Raw genomic sequence first — 21,754 nt, 5'->3', positions numbered from 1 at the left:
TACGTACTGAGTATTATTATTATTATTATTATTATTATTATTCTTATTCTTATTATTGCTATTGTTGTTGTATTGTTATCTATAATTTATACAATTAACCTCTCTGTGGTTCGACCGCAGTCTTGCCGGGTTATTTATTACTTCGACACTCCTGCACTTGGAAGAAGACATCAAGCTTTTGGTCGTGTCATTATCTTTGAGCACTGATTGTACATGAATAGTGTTGGAGCATTTGTTAATCTGAATGACATCACTAAGAAATCATAATGTCCATAACAAGTCCTAAAAGCAGTTTTCGGGACATCTTGCCCTTTAATCTTCAATTGATAATATACATCAATCTAAGATCTATCTTTGAGAATACACATGTCCTCTTCAACTGGTCAAACAAATTATTTATCATTGGAAATATATACATGTTCTTTATTGTCACTCTATTTAATTTTCTATAATTAATGCATAATTAGAAGGTACAATCATTTTTCTTCATGAATAGCACTGAAGGTCCCAAAAAAATAATATCAAATAAACCCTTTATTTAATAACTCTTGAAGTTGAATCTTCAACTCAACCATTTCTAATGGTGCCATTTTGTAAGGCAATTGGGTTATAAAAGTTAGTTCCAAAAATTATATTTATAGACTTCTTCATCCACTGACAATTTGAGTAACTCTTTCAAAAAATCATTAGGAAATTTCCTCATTATAGAAATATTTGTTAACTCTACCTCTTCATTTCTTGAATCTATAACATAGTCTAAATAAGACATACATCCATTTCTCAATATTTTTTTAGCAATCATGACTAAGATCACACAACTATGAATAATTTTTTCCCCTCTAAACATTACCTAATCACCTTTTATACCACGTGGTGTCAAAGTTTTTACTAAACAATCCATTTGAGCTTAGTACAGGCTCAACCAATCCATTCCTAATATTAAATCAAAGTCATGCAATTCTAATGGTATCAACAACACTACTAAATCACTGTTCATTCCCTGTAGTGTCATTGTTTTTACAAAACAATCCACTTGAGCTCAATGTAAGCTTAACTAATATATTTCTAATATTAAATCAAAGTCATGCAATTCTAATGATATCAACTCTACTTTCATATCCTGGCCCCTAATAGTAACCCTAACACCTTTATACATATATCTCATACATATAATATCCCTTAAAGGTGTGCTAATAATGAAACCTTTTTATACTCTAAAAGGTTATACACTTAGTTTATTCTTAAATTTCCTTGCCACAAATGAATGTGTGGCTCTATGATAATCAATGCACAAACCAATTGAGAATATAATAATAATGCACTTGCTACAATATTAGTGACAACTTTTTCTTCCTTTTGAGTCATGTGGACAAAGTTTCCCTAGGTACTCTCCATTTGTTCTCTAGGCCACCCCCAATTAACACTAGCTCCAAACTGAGATGGTTTTCCAGATTTATTCATAGTCACTAATCATTGTTGATTTTGTGTTGACTTTTTATGGCCCTGACTTTGCTCAGCAACCCTATTAGGGCATTCATTCTTGCAATGCTAGATTTATTCATAATGATAACAAGGAGAATTCATATATAGACATTCCCTCCAACAATGTCCCTTTTGTCTAATTATATAGCATTATCACAGAGAAGCTGGATAATCTCCTAGATGGTTCTACACACACCTTACACATTAGAGATAAGTGTCAGTTTTCTATCATTGAGTATAAGACCCCATTGTGTGTCCAATTCTAGGACATATCTACCCTCCCATCAATCCATTTTTGGTGCCCTGAAGAGCCCCACTTATTACACTTATTGATCCCTAATTTCCTTTTTTTATTTTGAATTGGCTATACTGTGCTACTCATTACACTTATTTTTTGCAACTAACGCCCAACTATTTTAGTATCTTATTCCTCCAAAGAAGGTTCATAACCCATCTCTCTTATATTTTTCGTAACCTTTACAAAAGTGATACCTTCTTTGAAAGGCCATGTCTGCTACTCCTCTCATTCCTGTATTTTTAGCTCACATTATTTATTCCAAATATGCAAGGTTTATAGGTGCCACTGGTGTTACTGTTGGCACTATAGGTGAGTCTCTAGTAGCTTTACACTCTCTTTCAGTCTTTTTAGGCTATACATTCCTAACTCTTTATAAACAAGTCTCACCTTTAAGTCTTGTAGACTCACCCTTTTCTGATTGCAAGGATGGAGCGGGTACTTTGCGAAGCAGTATTAGTCAAAGGATCCTCTTTTGAACTCTCACTCCTATAATCCATTTGAAACTCCTCTCTTAACTAAATACGAGTCAGTACTTGTACCATGTCTTGCATGAACCGTTCTACAATCAAACTATTGCTCATTAGTCATTATAATCTCATTTTAAATATGTTGAATCAAAGCCATAGCTATGATACCAAATATAACATTCCTTAAAATCTAGCGCACATCATTCATTTAAGGTTTTAGAAAATATCTAGATTTTTTATATATACTCAAATGAAAAGTATCAATATTTTCTAACTCATTAAGATTTTGTTAAAATTTCAGCAAAATTTCATTCTATTTTGAACATCCCAAGGGTCGACATCAAATAAAATATATCAATATTTTCTAACTCATTAAGATTTTGTTAAAATGTCAGCACAATCTCCTTGTATTTAAACATCCCAAGTGTCGACATCAAATAAAATACACGTCTTATCCATAAAACCACATAAGAATCATTTCTCCACCTCTGATCTAGTCATTTTGGATTATATCCAGCATTTCCTTATTCATTTTCAATATCCACAACACTACTAGCATTTATTAGTTTCATATTAAGCATAATAATACCAGGCATGAAATCAACTTCTATAATAAACTATCATTTACTATATAAGTTAATTAATATATTATTCCTACACAAGATACTACAACATACATGATATAAATTTAAAACTTTAGATTTACTAGGTCCTAAAACATCATACATCATTACATCACCATAACTAGTAATTAATATTAGATAATTAAATCTTGTTACATATCAAAATAAAATGTCTATAAATTACAACCCTAAAATATTGATTACACAACTTCTTAATCCATAACCATTGTCGCATTTATACGGCTTCACGATGATCATCCTCTCGGTCCAGGATCTTTTGGTGATAGGTGGAAAGAATAAGTAATTATTGTTTCTTATTAGTAAAAAAAGAATGAAGTTGCCACCTAGTATTTCCTAACTGATCTCAAAATCTAGATAAAATGACTGGTTGTATATAAGGATGATATATCACCCCTAGTACACCTTACCTATAGTTATTTGCATTATTTATTTGTCTAATATAAACTAAGACATTGTTGTGTTTTCTAATCTTTGATTTGTTTAATACTTAAATTTGATCCCTTTTAGTAGAGCGGACCACAACTTTAGGAGTCAAGTCTAACCATTCTAGAGTTAAAATAAAAAAAGATTTTTTTATTTAATATCAAGAATACATCTTATGTATAAGTTCATAATCTCGTATATTAAAAAAAATAATTTTTTAGTGTTTTTGAAATGTATACCAAGTTCTCATAACTTTAATAAACTAGTTATTAAATCTAAAAATACATGCAAATATATCAACAAAAATATTTTTCTTGAATTTTGGTATTTGAAGATGCTAAATCATGCCATGCTAAATATTTATTTTCCAAGGTGTGAGAAGGTTGAAATTAGTACCTTACAATGAGGTTGGAAGGATGAGTTGGAATAGGATTATCCAAGATGTAATTGGTTGACTTTGGTGTGAAAATTTTATGTGTGGATGTGTATGTTTATTTTTTGTAAAAGTTGTGTCGTAATAAATATTTTCTATTAAATTTTTACAAAATAAATGGTAGGGGTATTTTCACACACACACACACACAAGAGTTTCTTTTGTATAATTGTTTAGGTTGATTATCTTTTTTCTATCAAAGAATCAACACATGAATGGTGAGATCCTCAAACAGGTATTGTTTTTTAGATATTGAGAATTTATTGGATTCATATATATATAAAAAAAGATTTTTTCTTTTGCTTTTCATTATATGCTTGTTTGTGTGTATTGATTGTTTTTTTTTTTTTTTTTAATTTAAAAAATCAACTCAAGAATACATAATCCTTAAACGAGCCTTGACTCTCGCCGAAATATTCTTTACAACAAGAATTGCTCATGATTAGTTATTACTATTGTATTTTATGTGTGTAGAACTATCAATTTAAGTTTTATAAGTTGTTATTTGCATTCTAGTAAGTAAAAAACATGCATTAAAATATTTTGAGTTTGTTTTTTTATTTATATATATTGAAGTCATTTATTGTGGTCTAAAAAACACTTTTTTTTGTCATTTTCAATAACTTGATGGTTATTTCAAGCATATAGTGAATTTTCAACCATGTAATTAAGGTTGCTTGTTGGATTTAAATTAAGAGTATATGATTATGATCTTTTAGCTCTTTAACCACTTATATATTTTTTTGTGAGTGTTGTACTTATCTTTGACTCTATATCTTAGAAGCGATGAGTTCATTGATATCCTTAGAGTTGTGGGGTACTTTTATTTGTATCCTTTTGATATTGTGTCTCGTAGTGATGAGAAATTGTTTTTCTACGTGTGATTGATATCTACTTTTTTTTACTCTATCTATTTAGTGCCAATCCCCTCTCTTGATTTCTTGAGTTAAAATCTTAGAGCAAATACCAGAAAAAAAATTATAAATATCTTATAATATATCAGGTTAATGCAAAAGATGCATTTTTAAAATCATTAATAAATAAAAACATAATTTTAATTAACGCACAAGCTAGTTTAAAAATATCTTGACTTGTGATGGAATTACATGCAATTCACAAGCTTTTAGATATGTAACAAATTATCAAATTTATAGTGCTTCCAAATTTTATTTTTTTTTAGCAATGAAAATTGATTTTGCATAAATAAATTATTTTTCTGCTTCAAACTACTTTCCCCCCCCCTTATATTATGATGGGAAAAAAATAAATTGCTGTAGAAAACAGTTAAAATAAAATAAAATATGTATATTGATATGACCAGGGAAAAAGATCATCATCTATCAATAATATTCCAAAACTGTCTTATCTTTTCCACCATCATCAAACGAGTAGAAAACCTTTGTATTATCTTGTCAGCCATTATCAGGCAGGATAGATTCTATAATGTTGTTCTATCAGACACTACTTAAGATAATGCATTCATAAATATTCCAGTAAAAAGCGTAATCAGTTAAAAAAAAAATGGATAATAACCTGATCACTTGAGCATGAAAAATTTGCAAAAGGAAATAATTCTCTTCTTTTTTTTGACAATGGCAAAAGGAAACATCTCCGCTTGAGTTAGCGGCTCTCTATAGGAACGCGAGTCCCGCACCTTGATTAATCGCAACACAGGCGAGCTTTATTTTAATGGCCTCAAACTCGGCTGTCTGCCTCTCCTCAGTTGTTAGCCACAATGATAAGCAACGGTCAATCAAGTCCTTCCCACAACTCATTGGGGAGTTTCCCTTTAAAATCTTTGCTCCCCCAAACTTTGTTATCCTTGCTAGGTTCGAATCAGAGGGCTCCGCAGCATATCTCTCGAAAATATCTTTTATGGCACCATACCAGATTGGGCGTGCTACCTTCAGGAAGTCGTGCAAAGCAATTACTGGGAGGTTAACACTTCCCAGTTCAGATTCACTGTTTCCACCTTTTCCGTGATAATCTGAGCCTCCTAGCTTCAAAAGACCATAAGCATCTGCTAGGTCGCTGTATACTGTTCAAAAGAGAGCAAAACGAAGACAAAATGAGGATGGAAGAACAAAAGGAAGCGTGAAAGCAGAAATATAAACCAAGCATCCTTGTGCAGTGAAAAGGTCAGTGATGAAAGATGCATATTCTCATTTAGACCAACAATGTTGGAATTAACTTCATCCCAAAATTAAGAGAATTCAGCTTTTCCATAAATAATAGTAGTAGAATTTCAATCTTGAGCGATCCACAATGCACTCTAGTCTCTATATTCTAAACAAAACAGGAAAATGTGTTATTACTACTAGTGGCATGATTCACGATGAATTTATGACTATTTATGACTATTTTTGAAATCCAGCATAAATTTCAGTAAGAAATCATTAAGGGTCATTTCAAGAAGACAATTGCATAATCTCTAGATTAACATGCAGTTAAGTTATTCACTCTAGAATCAAGATTATTACATTTACATCCATTCTATTTAAAGTTCAGGGGCGGGGGGAGGGGGGGGGGGGTTGCACAGCTCTAAAGCATTCAATGCCCTACCAAACCCCTCCTCAAAAGGAAAAAAGAGAAACCTTAATTTAAGATACGAGGATAGAAAGAAGGGGGGTAGTTGGGGACGGTGCAAAAACAACATACCAGCCAGTTTGCCATCACTTCTGTAAACCTCCATCCCATGAAGACCTGCATCTTTCAACCTTTGTATTATTGCAACAGGGTTTTTCAATGCCCAAGGATGAGCTAGCACAGCAACACCCCCCGTTTCACATATCAATTGTACTGCCTCCTCTACAAGAGGCTCATTTCCTCTGTTCAACAGCACAAAAATAATTTACACCCGTCAACTTTCTGAATAAGAAATATGCTCAGTATAGCCAATTAACTAAAAAAGAGCTGGATTATTACGTGGAATAAGCAGGTCCACCATCATACAGATATCTGGCAAAAGCTTGTTTCAGGTTCTCTACGTAGCCTGCTTCAACCATAGCTCGAGCCACATGCAGTCTTCCAGGAGCAACTCCTTTTCCTGTAATTCTAGTAACGTGCTCCCATTTAAGAGGCAACTTGAGTTTATTGAGTTTCAAGATCATGTCCTTTGCACGAAGGTAACGACCATCTCTTATGTTAGCCAAGAACTTTTCCAGTTCATCAGACCTAGTTGGCCCACCGCTGCTGTAATAAGCCAGGATGTGCACTGGCTCCTCTGCTTCAGGATTTCTGCATTATGATCAATTGACCAAATTACAAAGATGGAAATGGAATTTTTTTAATCAATTGACCAAATTACAAAGATGGAAATGGAATTTTTTTTAAAAAAATTTATTTTTCATCAGTTCTCGTAACAATATGACCACCCACTACCGCAGTAAATCCTGAACTTTGATGAAAGCAGATACCTTGGAGAGAACATTGTGCTTATTTCAACACCTGGGATTATCTTGATGCCAAATCTGCGAGCTGCTTCTGTAGCTTCAGGTATACCAGACATTGTGTCATGATCAGTGAGAGCAAGAACTTTCACCTGTTCTGAACAAATTTTACTAATTAAGATATTGGCACTAAAACCGGAAAGAATGTATAAATCAAAACATAGCAATCACCAAAAAAAAAAAAAGTGTATACAGCCTTGAAAGGGCATCATCCATTACATAAACTCCTTAAGAAAACAAAATCATTGTTATATAACAGATAAACACTCCTCCAAGACCTAATAATGCAATCTCGACCGAATAACTTACACTATAATTAATGAGTTGAGTTTCTTGCCTGTAATAATTAACAATTTTGATAATTTAACATCTATGTAACAATTAAAAACCCCAAACTACTTGCATTTTAATCCAAGACAACATGTGAAAGGATCAAACCCAAACAAGTTGGCGCTTGCTTTGAGCTGAAGCCTAGATTGAACAAAACCAGGCCGCGTGATATATATATATATAAAAAATTAATCTGATGAGTTTGAACTCTTACAACTACTAACATGCTAAAGAGATGTGCCTTTTTACAAAGGCATTAATCACCAAAAAAAAAAAAAAACATTTGGGCAATTTATTCAGTACATGTCATTCTAACACCATCACAAAAGCATTAAACACTCAGCATGTCTAGCCAGTAAAAAAAAAACACAAAAAAAAAGACGGACCCCATTTCCATGAGCTCGCTCCACAAGCTTGGAAGGAGACAAGAAGCCATCACTGAACTTGGAATGAGTATGCAATTCAAAGACAACCTTGTCTTCTCTCCTCATCATTACAGTCTTATGCACTCCAAAATCGAAATCATCAGCAACCAATTTCCGATCCAAGTAAACCCATTCGCTGACAGATTTGGAAGCCAAGGTCTGCTCAACAGTCATCTTCTTCTTGCTCCCGCCACGCTTCTTCTTCTTCTTCTTCTTATTAATATCTTTTGTTTTTCTTGGGCTCTCTTGGTTGCCGTTGCCGTTAGAAGAAGCGTTCACAAAACCATCATCCACCATAACGAAAGAGACAGAATCCCACACAAAATCTACTCTCTCTCTTACCCTTTAAGGAGATAAGAAATGGGCAGCCTTTTTTAGGCTTCTTGAATCTTTCGAGTTCGGCTTTTGCTGGTTCGACCAATCCCCCACACAAGAGGATACTTCTAAACCATGCGTGCTAATAATATATATATATAAAAATATATTTGGGATTTTTTTTTAGGAGACGACGGTAAGGAAGGGAAACGAAAAGTTGTTCTTTGTTTCGTTGAAGAGGATGGAATGAAAGGGTTCGCTATTAGTAGGTTACATTTATGTGCTTTGAATACGTTCCACCTTTTACGGATAAGGCAATATTCATTTTTCACTGTTTTTTAAATTAAAAAAAAAACATTAACAATATATTTTTCTTTTCTTTTTTTACATACAAGTACATTTTAGCATATATGAAATTATATTTTTTTGTATTTAGCTAGTGTTATAATTTTTTTTTTTATAAATCTAATAAAAAAATTGAGTTAACGATATAACTTTTCACAATAATTTTTAATTTGAATGATAAAAAATCATATTCTATAAAACTACTAAGATGACTATTATAAATTATAGTTTTATTTTTTCTTGATGTATTTCTTTTCACTTTTTTTATCATTTTTTTTTTTTTTTACTAGGTTTTTTTTTTTTTTTTACATCTCTTTAGCTACCATCAATTTTGTATCAAAACTATTGTTTATATCAATTTTATATTTTAATTTCTCTATGAATTTTCATTAGAATAATTGATGGAAAATGCTATATTACCAAAATATTTTTGTTTCTTAGAGTGAAAAGGTACAATTTGGATAAAAGTTCTTTATTGCATATTAAAATTTTATTTTTGTCTTTTGAAGATTTTATTTTTTATAATTTGATCCATGGAGTTTTAGGTTTTGACTTTTCAGTCCATAAAATTTATGTATCACATTTTAGTTTTTAAATTCCAGGAGATGAGAGAAAAAATAATTAGAAAAGAAAGAGAAGAAAGAATGATTTTAAAAACTATATTATGACTAAAAAAAAAATCAATCTTAGTCTTAGAGAGGGGAGTGTGGTTATTTTGCCCTTTATCATGCCTAAAAAAGAAGATTAGAGTATGTAATTATTTTATTTGAATTGATTTTTTTATTTTTTAAGAGAATAAAATGTATTTTGAAGTTAGAGATAGGGTTCTTAAGGTTTTTATATTGCTTCTAGGATATTTTTCTAGTGAACAAATTGAAAATTGAGTTTTAAAAGTCCAGACTTTATTTTTTTAAAACAGAAAACTTATCATGATCTAAAAATTAAGGTTTAATAAAAAAAAAAATGACTCAACAATATTTAAGTGATAAGATAAAAAAAAAATTAGAATAATTAATTAAAAAATAATGTAAAAGCTTTACAATAAGAAATTACAAAATATATATTTTATTTTTAATTAATATTAATGAGAAATTTTTTTTTATAAGTTTTTCATATTAGACTCGCATATTATAATTTATAAAGTAATTGTTATTGTTGTTGTTGTTATAAAAAATATAAACTTATTTGAAATATGGTGAAGTTGGTTAATATCTTTTTAATATTTTGTTTGTGGTGACTTTGATTCAAAATAAAATAAAATAGAGAATAAATATAAAAAGGGTAAGATATTTGGCTAAGAAGAATTGGTCAGCAAGCTTTGCCCAAAAAATGATTCCAAGTAGGTATGTGTCTCTAATTTTAGGCTCATGCACTTAATCTTTTTATATTTTTTTGTTCAATTTTTTAAAATAAAATAGACAATGTGTTATTCATCTAGAACAGATAACCTATTATAGTCTAGTTGTAGAAAGTTGAGTTTTTAATTCTTGAACCTATAAAACATGATAGAAACCCAAGTAAATTTATTTTTAACCCCAAAAACATAATAACATCGGTCCAAAAAAAAAACTAGAATGATTTAAATAAACCTTCTAAAGTTTGGATATACCTTTTTAGCTAGATATACGTTTTATGCTACTTTAATGGAACTCCACTATTTAAGAAGAACCTGGTAAAAACAAGATAAACTTTTTTTTGTTATGGAATATGGGCAACCAAATATTTTCTCTCTCCTCTCAATTTTGTCATGACTTTCTCCTTTGTCCCTCAACATGCAAGCTTCAAAACACAAACAAAATGAAGTTGAACCTAAACATAAAATCCTTAAATAATATGGAATAAATATAAAAACATTAAACTTTAGGGATCATATTGTAGTTTTTTTCTTAAATTTAGTCCTTGCTCTTTTAAACTTTTTCCAACAATAAAATAAAATTATTTTTCATAAAGTTGATGTTTAATCCACATACGAAACAGTCTTAACGACCCTGTACACATAATTGAATGCAAATTAAAGTGAATTGTGACACATAAATCAATGCAAACATCAATTGTAAAGATGAAATAGAAAATAAATAAAATTAAAAAAAAAAAACAAGAAGCACTATGGAATTAACAATGCTTTAAGACATAACTCACAATAAATATGAGTTATATTTTAGGTTATTTTTATTTTATTTTAATTGGATGGTGTCAGATGACAATAATATGATCTTATTAAAGCTCATATCAATGAAAATAAAATAAAAAACTAATTTTTATCTTCAATTTAATTTAGAGATAAATAAATAATTTAAACATGATTCATGCTTTATCCAATAGTTATTGAGTTAATGGGGATTGTATTATATTACAATAATATGATCTTACTTAAGCTCATATCAATTGAAAAAAAAAAACTCTTTTTTATCTTTAATTTAGTCTAAAGATAAATAAATAGTTTAAAGATGACTCACGCTTTAACCAATAGTTATAAAGCCCTAACATTTAAATTAAGTAAAAAAAACTAAAAAGCTAGGTATTTTACTGTTTATTCATTGTTTGCTTTTTTTTTTCATTTTATATTTTTCTGCTGTTTCAATTTTTTCATTACCATATTTTTTTGTTATTCATTTTAATCCTTAAATAGGCTTACACGATGTATTTAATTTATATTGGGCTCTTTATTTTGGTTTGATTGGCTTGGTATGGGGTTCTTATGGTGTCGAGAAAACATTATAATGTTGGATTGTCACTTGATTTTATGGAGAATGATTCATATATTTTATTTTAAAAAAGAATAAAAGTATTTGGACTATAATTTAAATTGAGAAAAAAATGCAACTTTATACTTTAATAGAGAAAAAACCAGACACAAAAACCGAGATGAGATAGAAAGAAATGAATAGAATGAAAAGAAGAAGAATTGGTCATTAGAGCTATACTAGAGTTAGCTCTATCGCCACCACAAGCCACCTGGGAGGAAGGCCTTGTTAAAGCAATTCAAAAAACACCAAAAAAGGTCATCATTAAAGGTTGGATGAAGCTACATGTGTCTCTTCCAGGCGATGACTACTTTTGCATTCTAGTACTTTGCTAACCACGTGCAAGATACTTTTTCCCACTTCATTCAATTTATTCTATGATTCTCTAATAACTCTTCAATTTATTCCAGAATTTCATTCCACCTGAGCTTAATGAAGGCCTATTTAGGGAAAAAAAAAGGAAAGAGAAAAGAAAGAGACAGATGGTCAACCGGGTTAGCCCGTTGAGGTCATGTTAATAACTTAGGTTGTGAATTTGACATGTTAATTTAGGTTGATTAAGATTGATCTAACATTTTTATTGTTCATTCGACTTATAGACCTGTTAAGTTAACCAGACAACATCCTGGTAACTCTCAAAACCTTACTTAGCTCCTAAATAAAATCTTTTGATTTTATCATTTTATCTCAACTTTTAATCAATGTTAGATATGCCTCTTTTTCAACTATCCATTATTAGTGGTAGTCAAAATATTTTATTTAATTCGCACATCATTTGCATGTGCTTGTTAAAAGCTTCTATATAAAACACCAAAATAAAGTTGAGATATGCAATAAAAACACATTTTATTGTCAAATTAACACAAAAAAAAAAAAAACTAAAACTTTTAAGCATCAAAATATCTTTTATTTTATAACTATAACTATTAATTGCATTTAGTTGGAAAGATCTTTAGTATATCAATATAATAGTTGTATATATAGAGTGTAATAAATTAAGATAGGAAGATAGGAAGATTAAAGTTTATATATATATATATATATATATATATATATATATATATAGTAATCCACTTCATTTTATGAAGTTCCAATATCACAATATTGATTTGTTTTCTTTGATAACATATTGGGGTTAATTATTTTTTTTCATCCATGATAAGAGTGACTTTAAAATTCCAATAATAATATTCTTATAAATAATTAGGAAGTGTAACCCACATGAGAAAATTAAGAAAAAACTTGGATTCTAATAAATTTGATTTAGAGGCATAACGGGGAGAGATAACAAATAGAATTTGAGAGATAATTATGCATAAAAGCATGCTTTCAACATCTTGGTAAGTCCCGAGGAGGTTTAAGAATTCGAGCTTGAGAAGAAACACCATTTTTCACAAGAAACACCATTCCCATTCCCCATGTTACATGGCGCTCAATATGGCAATGTAGTAGCCACACTCCTACATGTTAACAAGAATAATATTAATTCAAGATATGTACAAATTAAATAATATTATTGTATGAATATTTATATAAAATGTGGAACTAACAACTCGATCTAAAATAATCAAATTAAAATAAAGGAGACAAGTGAAAAGGTAAACAAATTGAAGATGAAGAGAAAATATAAAAGTATTTAGCAAAAAACCATTAACCTTTCTTTATGTAAGTGGAGGTTTTCTCTAGCTATAAAATAATCAAATTAAATTATATAAGTGTAGGTTTTCTCTAGCTATAAAATATTTAAAGTAGCTTAAAACCATTAACTTTTCTTTGTGTAATTGTAGGTTTTGATTTTTAGTAGGGTTGTGATCGTTATTCATTATGATGCTCATTGTCGACAGTAATTGCAGTTATTAATTTATGCTCATAACTCTTTATATTAAATGAAAAGATAAATTAATTAATGTTTTATATGAGATATGATTGTTTATAAGAAAAACATGAAAATGTAACTACAGGACGGCTTTCTTTATATGAACGCAATGAAAAGACATTATAAATATTTACTTATTTTTACATATATAGCTGGGCGCATGCTCTTAATCTCTTTAGTTTGTTAACAAGATGACTACATAATATGCACCTTATGCAATTCTTTTCATAGATAATAATATTTTTCTCCAAAATAAATAAAGTTTTCAATTTGAATAGTATTTTTACTCTCCAAACAAATTATATATATATATATATATATATATATATATATATATATATATATATATATATATAACCTAAGAGAATTTGCTAGAGTTTAACAAATCCTAAAAGAACATATAGTTACTGTCTTGAAATATAAAAGACAAAAACAATAAAGACAAAGAGAATATATATTTATGTATTTTCTATTTTAAAAATATAAAAAATCACTATAAAAATATTTAGAGGCAATAGATTTATTTTATATTTTTGTTTCTATATCTTCAACCAAACATGTTATTTAATATTTTAATAATTTTTTTTATTTTTTTTAAAACAGAACCTAGGTGGCTACACTTCAGCCCATCTAAAATTTTATGTTTATTTTTTCACATAACCTATAGTTTTAATATTAATTCTTTATAACAAGCTTTGATCTTTCTGAAGTTTCAATGTAGCCCATGACATTTCAATAGTTAGAATTCGCAGCAATGCAAGACACCCCACTAGATTTAATTTTACCTAGAAATCTATCTTAACTAGAATATAGAAGACATGCATCGGGGACATTACAGAACAGTATTACATTACATCAAGGATAGAAATAGAAAGAAAAGTAAAATTACTTCAATTTCTTACCTGGGTTATCTGCTCTGAATCTGATCGCTGCCCATCCATTATGAGGAACTCCAACTGTAGTCTCCTCAGGTGGATCGACAAGATTATATCTTGAAGGATCCTTATTGGGATCAAAATTCCCAAATCCTCTTCCAACCACGTAAAAGCTGTAGCCATGTAAATGGATGGGATGGTTATCAGCAGCTAATACGTTTGTCCCTTGAAGAATGATCTCAACGCTTGCGTTGTACTCCAAAACGCTCACCTCAGTACCAAAGCTTGGTGTCAGAAGGTTAGCTGGGAGATTCTCAGCAGTGTAATTGAACTCATTAGGAGGCTTACGAGGAAAATTCCTTTCAAAAACACCAGCAACCCCATAATAGTAAGCTTGAAGGATGTCCAAAGATGGAGGATTTACAAAGCTAATGTTATTCATGCTAGCTGCAAACCTCTTGCCAAAGGGACCCGCGCAAGGCTTATCAGTACTGCAGTTAAGGAGGTTGACAGATATGGTCAAGAACAAATGAGTGTCAACTTTTTGTGGAACGGGGGCTTTTACTGGACTCCGAAACTGCTTAGTGAAATCTGTGGATGCTTGTGTTCCATTGTATGGAGGAAGAGGTGAAAGATGAGGAGATTTTGGCGTGTGATAAATGCCATGGTATTCTACTATGGCTGTTGCTGTCGTGTTATCGAAACCAGCCCCGAAAGCACTCGAGTATGCCCTAGAAGCCATGGAATAGTGGCTGGGAGGTTGGTTTGCTTCAAATAACACATCAATGGTTTGGCCAGGGGTGATCATTAGATAGTCTGATGTAAATGGTTTCAAGTAACACCCATCTTTTCCTACTATCGTCAGTTTGTGTTTTGCTATGGCGAAGAACAGATTTTCATCTAATACTGCGTTGATTACCCGAAGGAGATAGGTTTTTCCCTGCTCCACCATCATTTTAAAGGTACCTGCATGCACAATATATGAAGCAAATCATTTTGCCATCATTTTTCAAAGGTACGCAAGCACCTGTGCCCTCGAACCAAACCAGTTTGAGCAAGAATCTTCTTGAGCTAGCATATATATATATACGTACCTGCTTTGGAGCATGGATACATGTATCCTGGTTCTCCATTGATAGTGAAAGCAGCAGAAAGAGTTGGCTCACCACCTGTTATATTTGCATCTCCAGGTATTTTCATCACATTTTTCTTCCACCACTCTCCTACGTACGTAAAAACCAGCCTCGGCATTATACACACACACACACACTCATACTTGCAGCTAGCAATTAAAATCAAGTGTCCCAAACTACTATTGCGTCTTATTCATCATCATTCGATTCCTTTTTTAATTGAGATTTTCTTCAATTGAACAATATATTAAGGCAGCAATTAACTTCATCCACCCTCAATAACAACAACAACAATAATAAATTGAAAATCAATATTAATTCTCAACAAGCCATGCCGAAAAGTATATAAACCTCCTGTTTAATGATACTAGGATATCAATTTTTAACAGAGATATTTTTATAATTTTAATTTGAATGAATTTTTTTTTGTTCTTATCTAGATATCCTCACATCATTTTAAAGGGTAAAAATAGTCTTGTTCAGAGTTCGTGACTACTCCTTCCAATAAGTACGCTTCCTGAAGATCGAACATGTATTCTCACCCTTACATGGATATAACAGTACCTTAACTACTAAACCAACACTTAGTTGGTTTTTAATTTGAGTGATTGAGTTCTCAACAAGGGTTTCTCTATCTATAATAAACTTATTTTTAAATTAATTTTAATTTTTTAAGGGGTGTTAGCTTTTTATTGGTTTCAATTTAAAAAGAAAAAAGAAACATTGATAAAAGACTCAAAAAACAAATTGTTAATTTTTTTTGAAAACTTTATATTCATTTATTACTATAAGTTATTTAAAAAAAAAATTTATTTACATTAGAAATATTTTTTATTTATTTTGAAAAATACAATAAAATAAAATAAAATAGTTAATTTTTTATTAATGTATGTTGAGTTGTTTTTAATTTTTGGGCTTTTATTTTATTTTATTTTATTTTTAGATGAGTTTTAATTTTATTTTCAAAAGCCAAAGAAAGGAAATAAATTTTATATAAATATTATAAAATATCAAAAGCATAAAATCAAAACTTTTATAACAATTAAATTCAAAAGTTCTGCCAATTAAACCAGAAGGATAACTTCGTCAAAAATCAATATCACATTGATCTCAAGTATCGTTAAACCATAAATTCCTCTAAGAATGAGCACACATATGTTAATCAGAAGATCAATATATAGATGAATCAACACATGTGAGCTAATAGAATTTTATATAAATGACTTATAAATGTTAATTAATGTTATTTTTTATTAAGATCTTCTTATATATATATATATATATATATGTAGGGGGAGAGAGAGAGACCTAGTATAATTGGAAACTCGGCATGGGGCTTGGGGAAGGGATAATGTGATCCATGCTTTGGATAAATAATGAGGGCTCCATGGACTGTTGCTCTTGCCCAGCTGTTATGTGCATGCCACCATATTGTTCCTTCTTCGTTAGTCAATGTGATTTTGTAGTTAAACCTTCTTCCTGGCTGAATAGGGCACTGTGTGATGTATTCAGGCCCATCTGACCATGGATTTCTTACCTGTCTAGCTCCATGCCTGCCATTTTCATTACATCATTTCCATAAACCATCCCCACACCACACAGCAAATTCATCAAACTATCTTTTGTAAAAAAATAGTTTGCATTTTTGTACGCAGGCAAGGGAGAACATACCAGTGGAGAGTGATGTTATATTTTGCTCTATTGTAGACAGTTACTATGAGTTCGTCTCCCTTGTAGGCTTCCAAAGTTGGCCCTGGGAATTTCCCATTTACTGTCAAGATCTCCTTTGTATTGCACAGTCGAGTAAAGGATGCTGATTTCACCTGCAATAACAACTGGATGAGAGAGGAGATGAAAAGAAGGAGGAGAGATGAGTAGAGAGAGAGAGAGATGTAGATACCACAAACTTATGATGATGGATCTTCCCGTCTGCAGTGGTGTAGTTCTGAATTATCAGAGAAACAATAAAACCTAAAAGCCTGAGAATCTTAACCATTGGAGGAGCAGTCTTGAAGCTCCTCCTCCTCCTCGTATATCTGCCTAATTAAAATGCACTGTCGTCGTCGTCGTTAGTTTATCTTATTCTCATCGATCACCTTTTGCTTTCCAGCTTTGATACCTTGGAGCATTCAGTCCTACCATGGGGACCCTTCCTTAAATAGTTAAAATAATTAATATTGTATTTATGTTTCGTATCTTTATGTTTCGTAACATATATATGTGTATATAATTTTATTTCTTAATTACCCAGATTATTTTCTATGTCAATTATATTTTCTATGTTAACCAGATTTTGTTAAAAAAAATTAATTAAAAAAAAGTTTAAGTCAACCGGCTTAAACTATGATTCGGATCATAAAACCGTAATTGATAAAAATAATAATAATAATATATTACGAATTAAAACCCTTTAGTTTGTATTTATTTGAATTCTAAATGGAATTCAATTCATAAAAAATATGCAAAAGCAAATTAAAGGGAATGTAATCAAAGAGGAGACCCTCTGATTTGCTAAAGTAATTTATTTTAAAATTAACCTTAAAAATAACATTTTAAAAATACCAAAATTTTTATTCTCTTAAAAAACCCTACAAAGTAAATGCGATTCAATTCATAAAAAAAAAAAAAAAAAAACTACAGTACTTCCTCTTAAAATTAACATTGAAAATATCAACATCTTTCTTCTTCTTTTTTTCCCCTCATAAACCCTACAAATTAACTTTATCTCATCAATAACTATGTCTCTACCAGAACCTCTACTTTCTTTTTCATGTCTTCTTTTATAACTCTACCTTCTTCAACACCCCCTGCTTAATTTCTCCAACAAAACCAAGTCATGTAATTCTTATATTCTTAGCAAAACAACACCACCAGCATATTGTAGAGTTTACACTCTAAAATCTTGTATAAGGGGAGTGGCACTTGATTCATATTTTATGATCGAGTATACTGGCGGTAAGTATAATTTCATTTTGGTAGGATACATGGAGCTATCTGTAACCGGTAAGATGTGTAGTCATTAATGTGTTTTCTTGCGATGTATATTTTTTCTTTTTCAATATTTTAGCAAATGCTTATATACCTAGAGGATCTTCTAGCATGTTTGATATGTATCCATTGACAAAAAAAAAAAAACTTAATATTTATCCTAGTTTCTGTCATAGGTTTTTTTTTATAAAGCATAGCTTGAATCTAAGATGTCCGTCTGCTTATCTATACAATAGTTGTTTCTATAAAACCGACTTTCAAACATATTCTTAATGAAATCCCAAAAAATTCAAATAGTTTAGGAGCAAAGCTTATGTGTTAGATAATCTATTTATCTTTTGGTTCTAGCAATCTAATTCATTCTTCCTAACTAAGGTGGTTAATGGCTAATCCCTGGCTCCTAGTATGTCAAGGTGGTCGATGGCGGATACCTATAAAAGTTCTTTTTTGGTAGATTTGAAGACTCTTAGATGCTTAAGTAAGTATCTTTTTAAAAAGAAAGTGAAGTGATATTTTAGAGAGAAATGCTCAACAAATGTGTATGCAATTGAGAATAGAGATTTATGAACCTAGAGGTTGGAGAATTCATAGGGTATTTATAGCTCACGAGTCTTATCCTTTTATATAAAGAAGGAACTGGAAAGTAATTTCCTTTTTATAGTATCAATAAGGAATAAATATCTCTTACACATCATTAACATTAATGAAAAAGTGGTAGAATATCCTTAGAAGACTTTTATATACCTAAAGGCGTTTAGAGATGAGTATATTTAACCTTAATGTTTTATATTAAAGATCACAAGAATAAATAAACAAAGTCTTGTGGTCCAATATAGGGTCTGAAAAGGTTGTTAGTTCTATATCCATTCATGCTCATATATATTTGGGTTTGGTGTATAGTTGAGTCTAAGGATGTTTGGTCTAGCAGCTCGTCAAACTCTCATGTACTTGGTGTCAGCACATAGCTAAGTTTAAGGATGTTGGGTCCGGAAGTTTGCTAGACTCATATGTACTTTAACTCAGGGTATAGCTAAGTCCAAAAATGTTGGGTTCGACAATTAGCCACACTCATATGTATTTGGGCTTGGCGTGTAGTTAAGTCCAAGGATGTTGGGTCTGGTAGTTAACCCCACCAATTAGTCCAAAGAGAACTTATGATAAGATTTAAAGATTCAAGGACTAGAAAAGCTTTATGTTGCTTAGGGACTAATTAATGGATTCCTAATAGTTACTTCTTAAATTCATTTTTTTAAAACAATAATTACAGGTAAGAGATATAATAAAATTCATAGTTCATCAAAAGTGATAAAAAAACCACTCCTTAGAGTTTTTTTTTTTTTTTTTAAATAAGAGTTTTCATACTTTATCATAATTCTATTAATAATTGTCAATAAATGATAAAGCTTTTTATAATCACTCCCATGCATGTTGGAGGTGTCGCTATAACTTTCTGATTAAAAAAACCAACATCACTAAAAAAACGATAATAACAAATTGAAAAAATAAACACTTATTTATATTATAAAAGATTCTCTTTAAATATTTTTAAAATGTCTCAACAATCTTATCTGATAACAAACAAAAATGAATGAGAATTGGAAAAACTCACAAAGAGAAAAAAAAAAAATGAAGCTAAATTACCAACAAATCAAATGCTAAAGGACATATTAAGAAAAAATCACTATTAAAAAAGAAAGAAAAAAAAAACTTAACTTGAGTCAATATGTCAAATTTACGACTCAATCATAAGACCGAGATAACCCTTTAAATTTGGCATTAAACAAGGTAGGCCAACTCTCAGGTAAACTAAATGATGAAATGTGAAACTTAAAACAAAATCAATTAAAAAGACATTAAAAAAACTCAAGTAAGCCCGGGACTAACCCGCAACCCATGATATGAGATCGGAATAACTTTATAGAAAGAAAAGCAGAAAAGACCATGAAGCTCAAGACTCAATAACCTAATTTGAAAGTATAAAATTGAAAAAATAACAATTTTAAAAAAAAATCAGAGTCAAATTGAGCTAATCTTCAAAACATGTGACCAAATTATAATATTAGGATTACTCTTGAAGGCAAACACTAAAAAATCAAGAAGTAAAATCTTTAGAGCATGTTTGGTGCTGCGTTTGCACCTGCGTTTTGCCCAAATTTGAATTTTTGTTTTAAAAAAATTAAGTTTGGTTTGTACTTTTTGTATCGTTTTGATGTGCTGATGTTAAAAATGATTTTTAAAAAATAAAAAAAACATCATTGACATGTTTTCAGCACGATAAGCTATTTGAAAAGCAACCGCTACCACACTGCCAAACACGCTCTTAATCATCCAAATATCGAAGGATGTATTTAAAAAAAAAAATCAATCAAGAAGAGGATTAAAAAAACAATACAAATAACAATAATAATAATAAAAGAAAAAGATAATCAAATCTGGTATATAAAAATAAAATAAAATAAAATAAGGGATGAAATGAAAAAATAAAATAAATCAAGATAATAATAAAAACAAATAGCAATAAAAAAATAAAGACCAAATTGGATACAAAAATTAAATGAAATCAAATGCTAAAGGATGAAATTAAAAAAAAAATCAAATTTAAAAAGCATTAAAAACAAAATAAACAGCAATCAAAATAATAATGATCAAATTTGATACAAATACAAATTGATAGGATATGTTTAATTTTTAAAATGGTCTGTGTGAAACCCTAAGCTAGGAGAAAGAATAAAGGGAGGAGAAGAAAATAGTATATAAAAGCTACATTGTTGATCTTCCGCCAACACACATCCCACCACCTAGAAGAGCTTGGTGTGTTACTCCCAACATCACCATAGAAGCCAATGTTTGGCTATAGGGAGATGCCGCATTCGGCACCACACGCCAACCACTTTTAGTTTTTAAATAATATTTTATATTTATTAAAATTTCAAATTGTCTCATAGTGAACTTGATTATAACTAAAAAATCAGGATAAAAATACAAAAAAACCCTTGAATGTCAGTTCAAATTTTTTGCTACTAAGGGTAATTTAGTCATTTTACTATAATTTAAAAAGTGAGAATTTAAAAGGGCATGTAGTTGCCATTTAAAAAAAAATGATTTAAAGGTAACTTGGTCATATCATTGTTCTTAAAAAATATTAAGAGATTGATGTGTCCGCGATCATTCTGATAATGACCAATTGACTTTTTAAAAAGACTATATTACCTCCATTAGACAATTCAATAATTTTTGTATTGGAAGGGGAAAATAGCTATTACATTGCTCCAACCCATAGTACAATGAGTTTAAGCGTATAATAAAAGATTGAACACTTTTCATTTTTTTTTAACAGCTTAAATATTATATATAATATTAAAACTAAATTATATCACATGTATTGGTATTAACAAGTTAGAAAATTATTTTTACTTAATAAAATGGAAAAAATTTTCAATGTCAAACTTTAACCCAACAAGATCTTGACTAGATCATCTGAGTTACACTAAATCAATGTCTTAATTAATTTAATAACAAATATTATT

The 21,754-nt window shown here is 30.1% G+C and overlaps 2 protein-coding genes across 2 annotated transcripts; both read right to left on the bottom strand.

The window, feature by feature from the left end:
- Positions 1–5,124: 5,124 nt before the first annotated feature.
- LOC118040203 (uncharacterized) lies at positions 5,125–8,516 on the bottom strand. The gene is made up of 5 exons (XM_035047080.2): positions 7,913–8,516; positions 7,164–7,288; positions 6,673–6,984; positions 6,406–6,575; positions 5,125–5,785 (listed from the first exon to the last, which is right to left on the bottom strand). The coding sequence occupies exons 1-5, from the start codon at positions 8,246–8,248 to the stop codon at positions 5,379–5,381; spliced, it is 1,350 nt and encodes a 449-aa protein (XP_034902971.1). The 5' UTR covers positions 8,249–8,516; the 3' UTR covers positions 5,125–5,378.
- Positions 8,517–12,636: 4,120 nt separating this feature from the next.
- LOC118040242 (laccase-14) lies at positions 12,637–17,300 on the bottom strand. Its single transcript, XM_035047137.2, has 6 exons — positions 17,140–17,300; positions 16,911–17,062; positions 16,548–16,792; positions 15,201–15,329; positions 14,134–15,072; positions 12,637–12,815 (listed from the first exon to the last, which is right to left on the bottom strand). The coding sequence occupies exons 1-6, from the start codon at positions 17,233–17,235 to the stop codon at positions 12,685–12,687; spliced, it is 1,692 nt and encodes a 563-aa protein (XP_034903028.1). The 5' UTR covers positions 17,236–17,300; the 3' UTR covers positions 12,637–12,684.
- Between the last annotated feature and the right edge of the window lie 4,454 nt (positions 17,301–21,754).

The sequence above is a fragment of the Populus alba genome, chromosome 1 (genome assembly GCF_005239225.2).
Source record: "Populus alba chromosome 1, ASM523922v2, whole genome shotgun sequence".
In the NCBI taxonomy this organism is placed as follows: domain Eukaryota; kingdom Viridiplantae; phylum Streptophyta; class Magnoliopsida; order Malpighiales; family Salicaceae; genus Populus; species Populus alba.
The sequence above is the reverse complement of the archived record's forward strand: the minus strand, read 5'-3'. Positions and strand labels throughout refer to the sequence as shown.

Bases quoted from the DNA above. Each gene is read 5' to 3' on its own strand.
- LOC118040203 (XM_035047080.2), bottom strand. From the start codon at position 8,248: ATGGTGGATGATGGTTTTGTGAACGCTTCTTCTAACGGCAACGGCAAC. The intron at 6,985-7,163 runs GTATCTGCTTTC...ATCATAATGCAG, and splicing joins AGCACAATGTTCTCTCCAAG to AAATCCTGAAGCAGAGGAGC. The intron at 5,786-6,405 runs GTATGTTGTTTT...TCTTTTGAACAG, and splicing joins AAGTGATGGCAAACTGGCTG to TATACAGCGACCTAGCAGAT.
- LOC118040242 (XM_035047137.2), bottom strand. From the start codon at position 17,235: ATGGTTAAGATTCTCAGGCTTTTAGGTTTTATTGTTTCTCTGATAATT. The intron at 17,063-17,139 runs GTATCTACATCT...TTGTTATTGCAG, and splicing joins TCCATCATCATAAGTTTGTG to GTGAAATCAGCATCCTTTAC. The intron at 15,330-16,547 runs GTCTCTCTCTCT...TTACGTACGTAG, and splicing joins CGAGTTTCCAATTATACTAG to GAGAGTGGTGGAAGAAAAAT.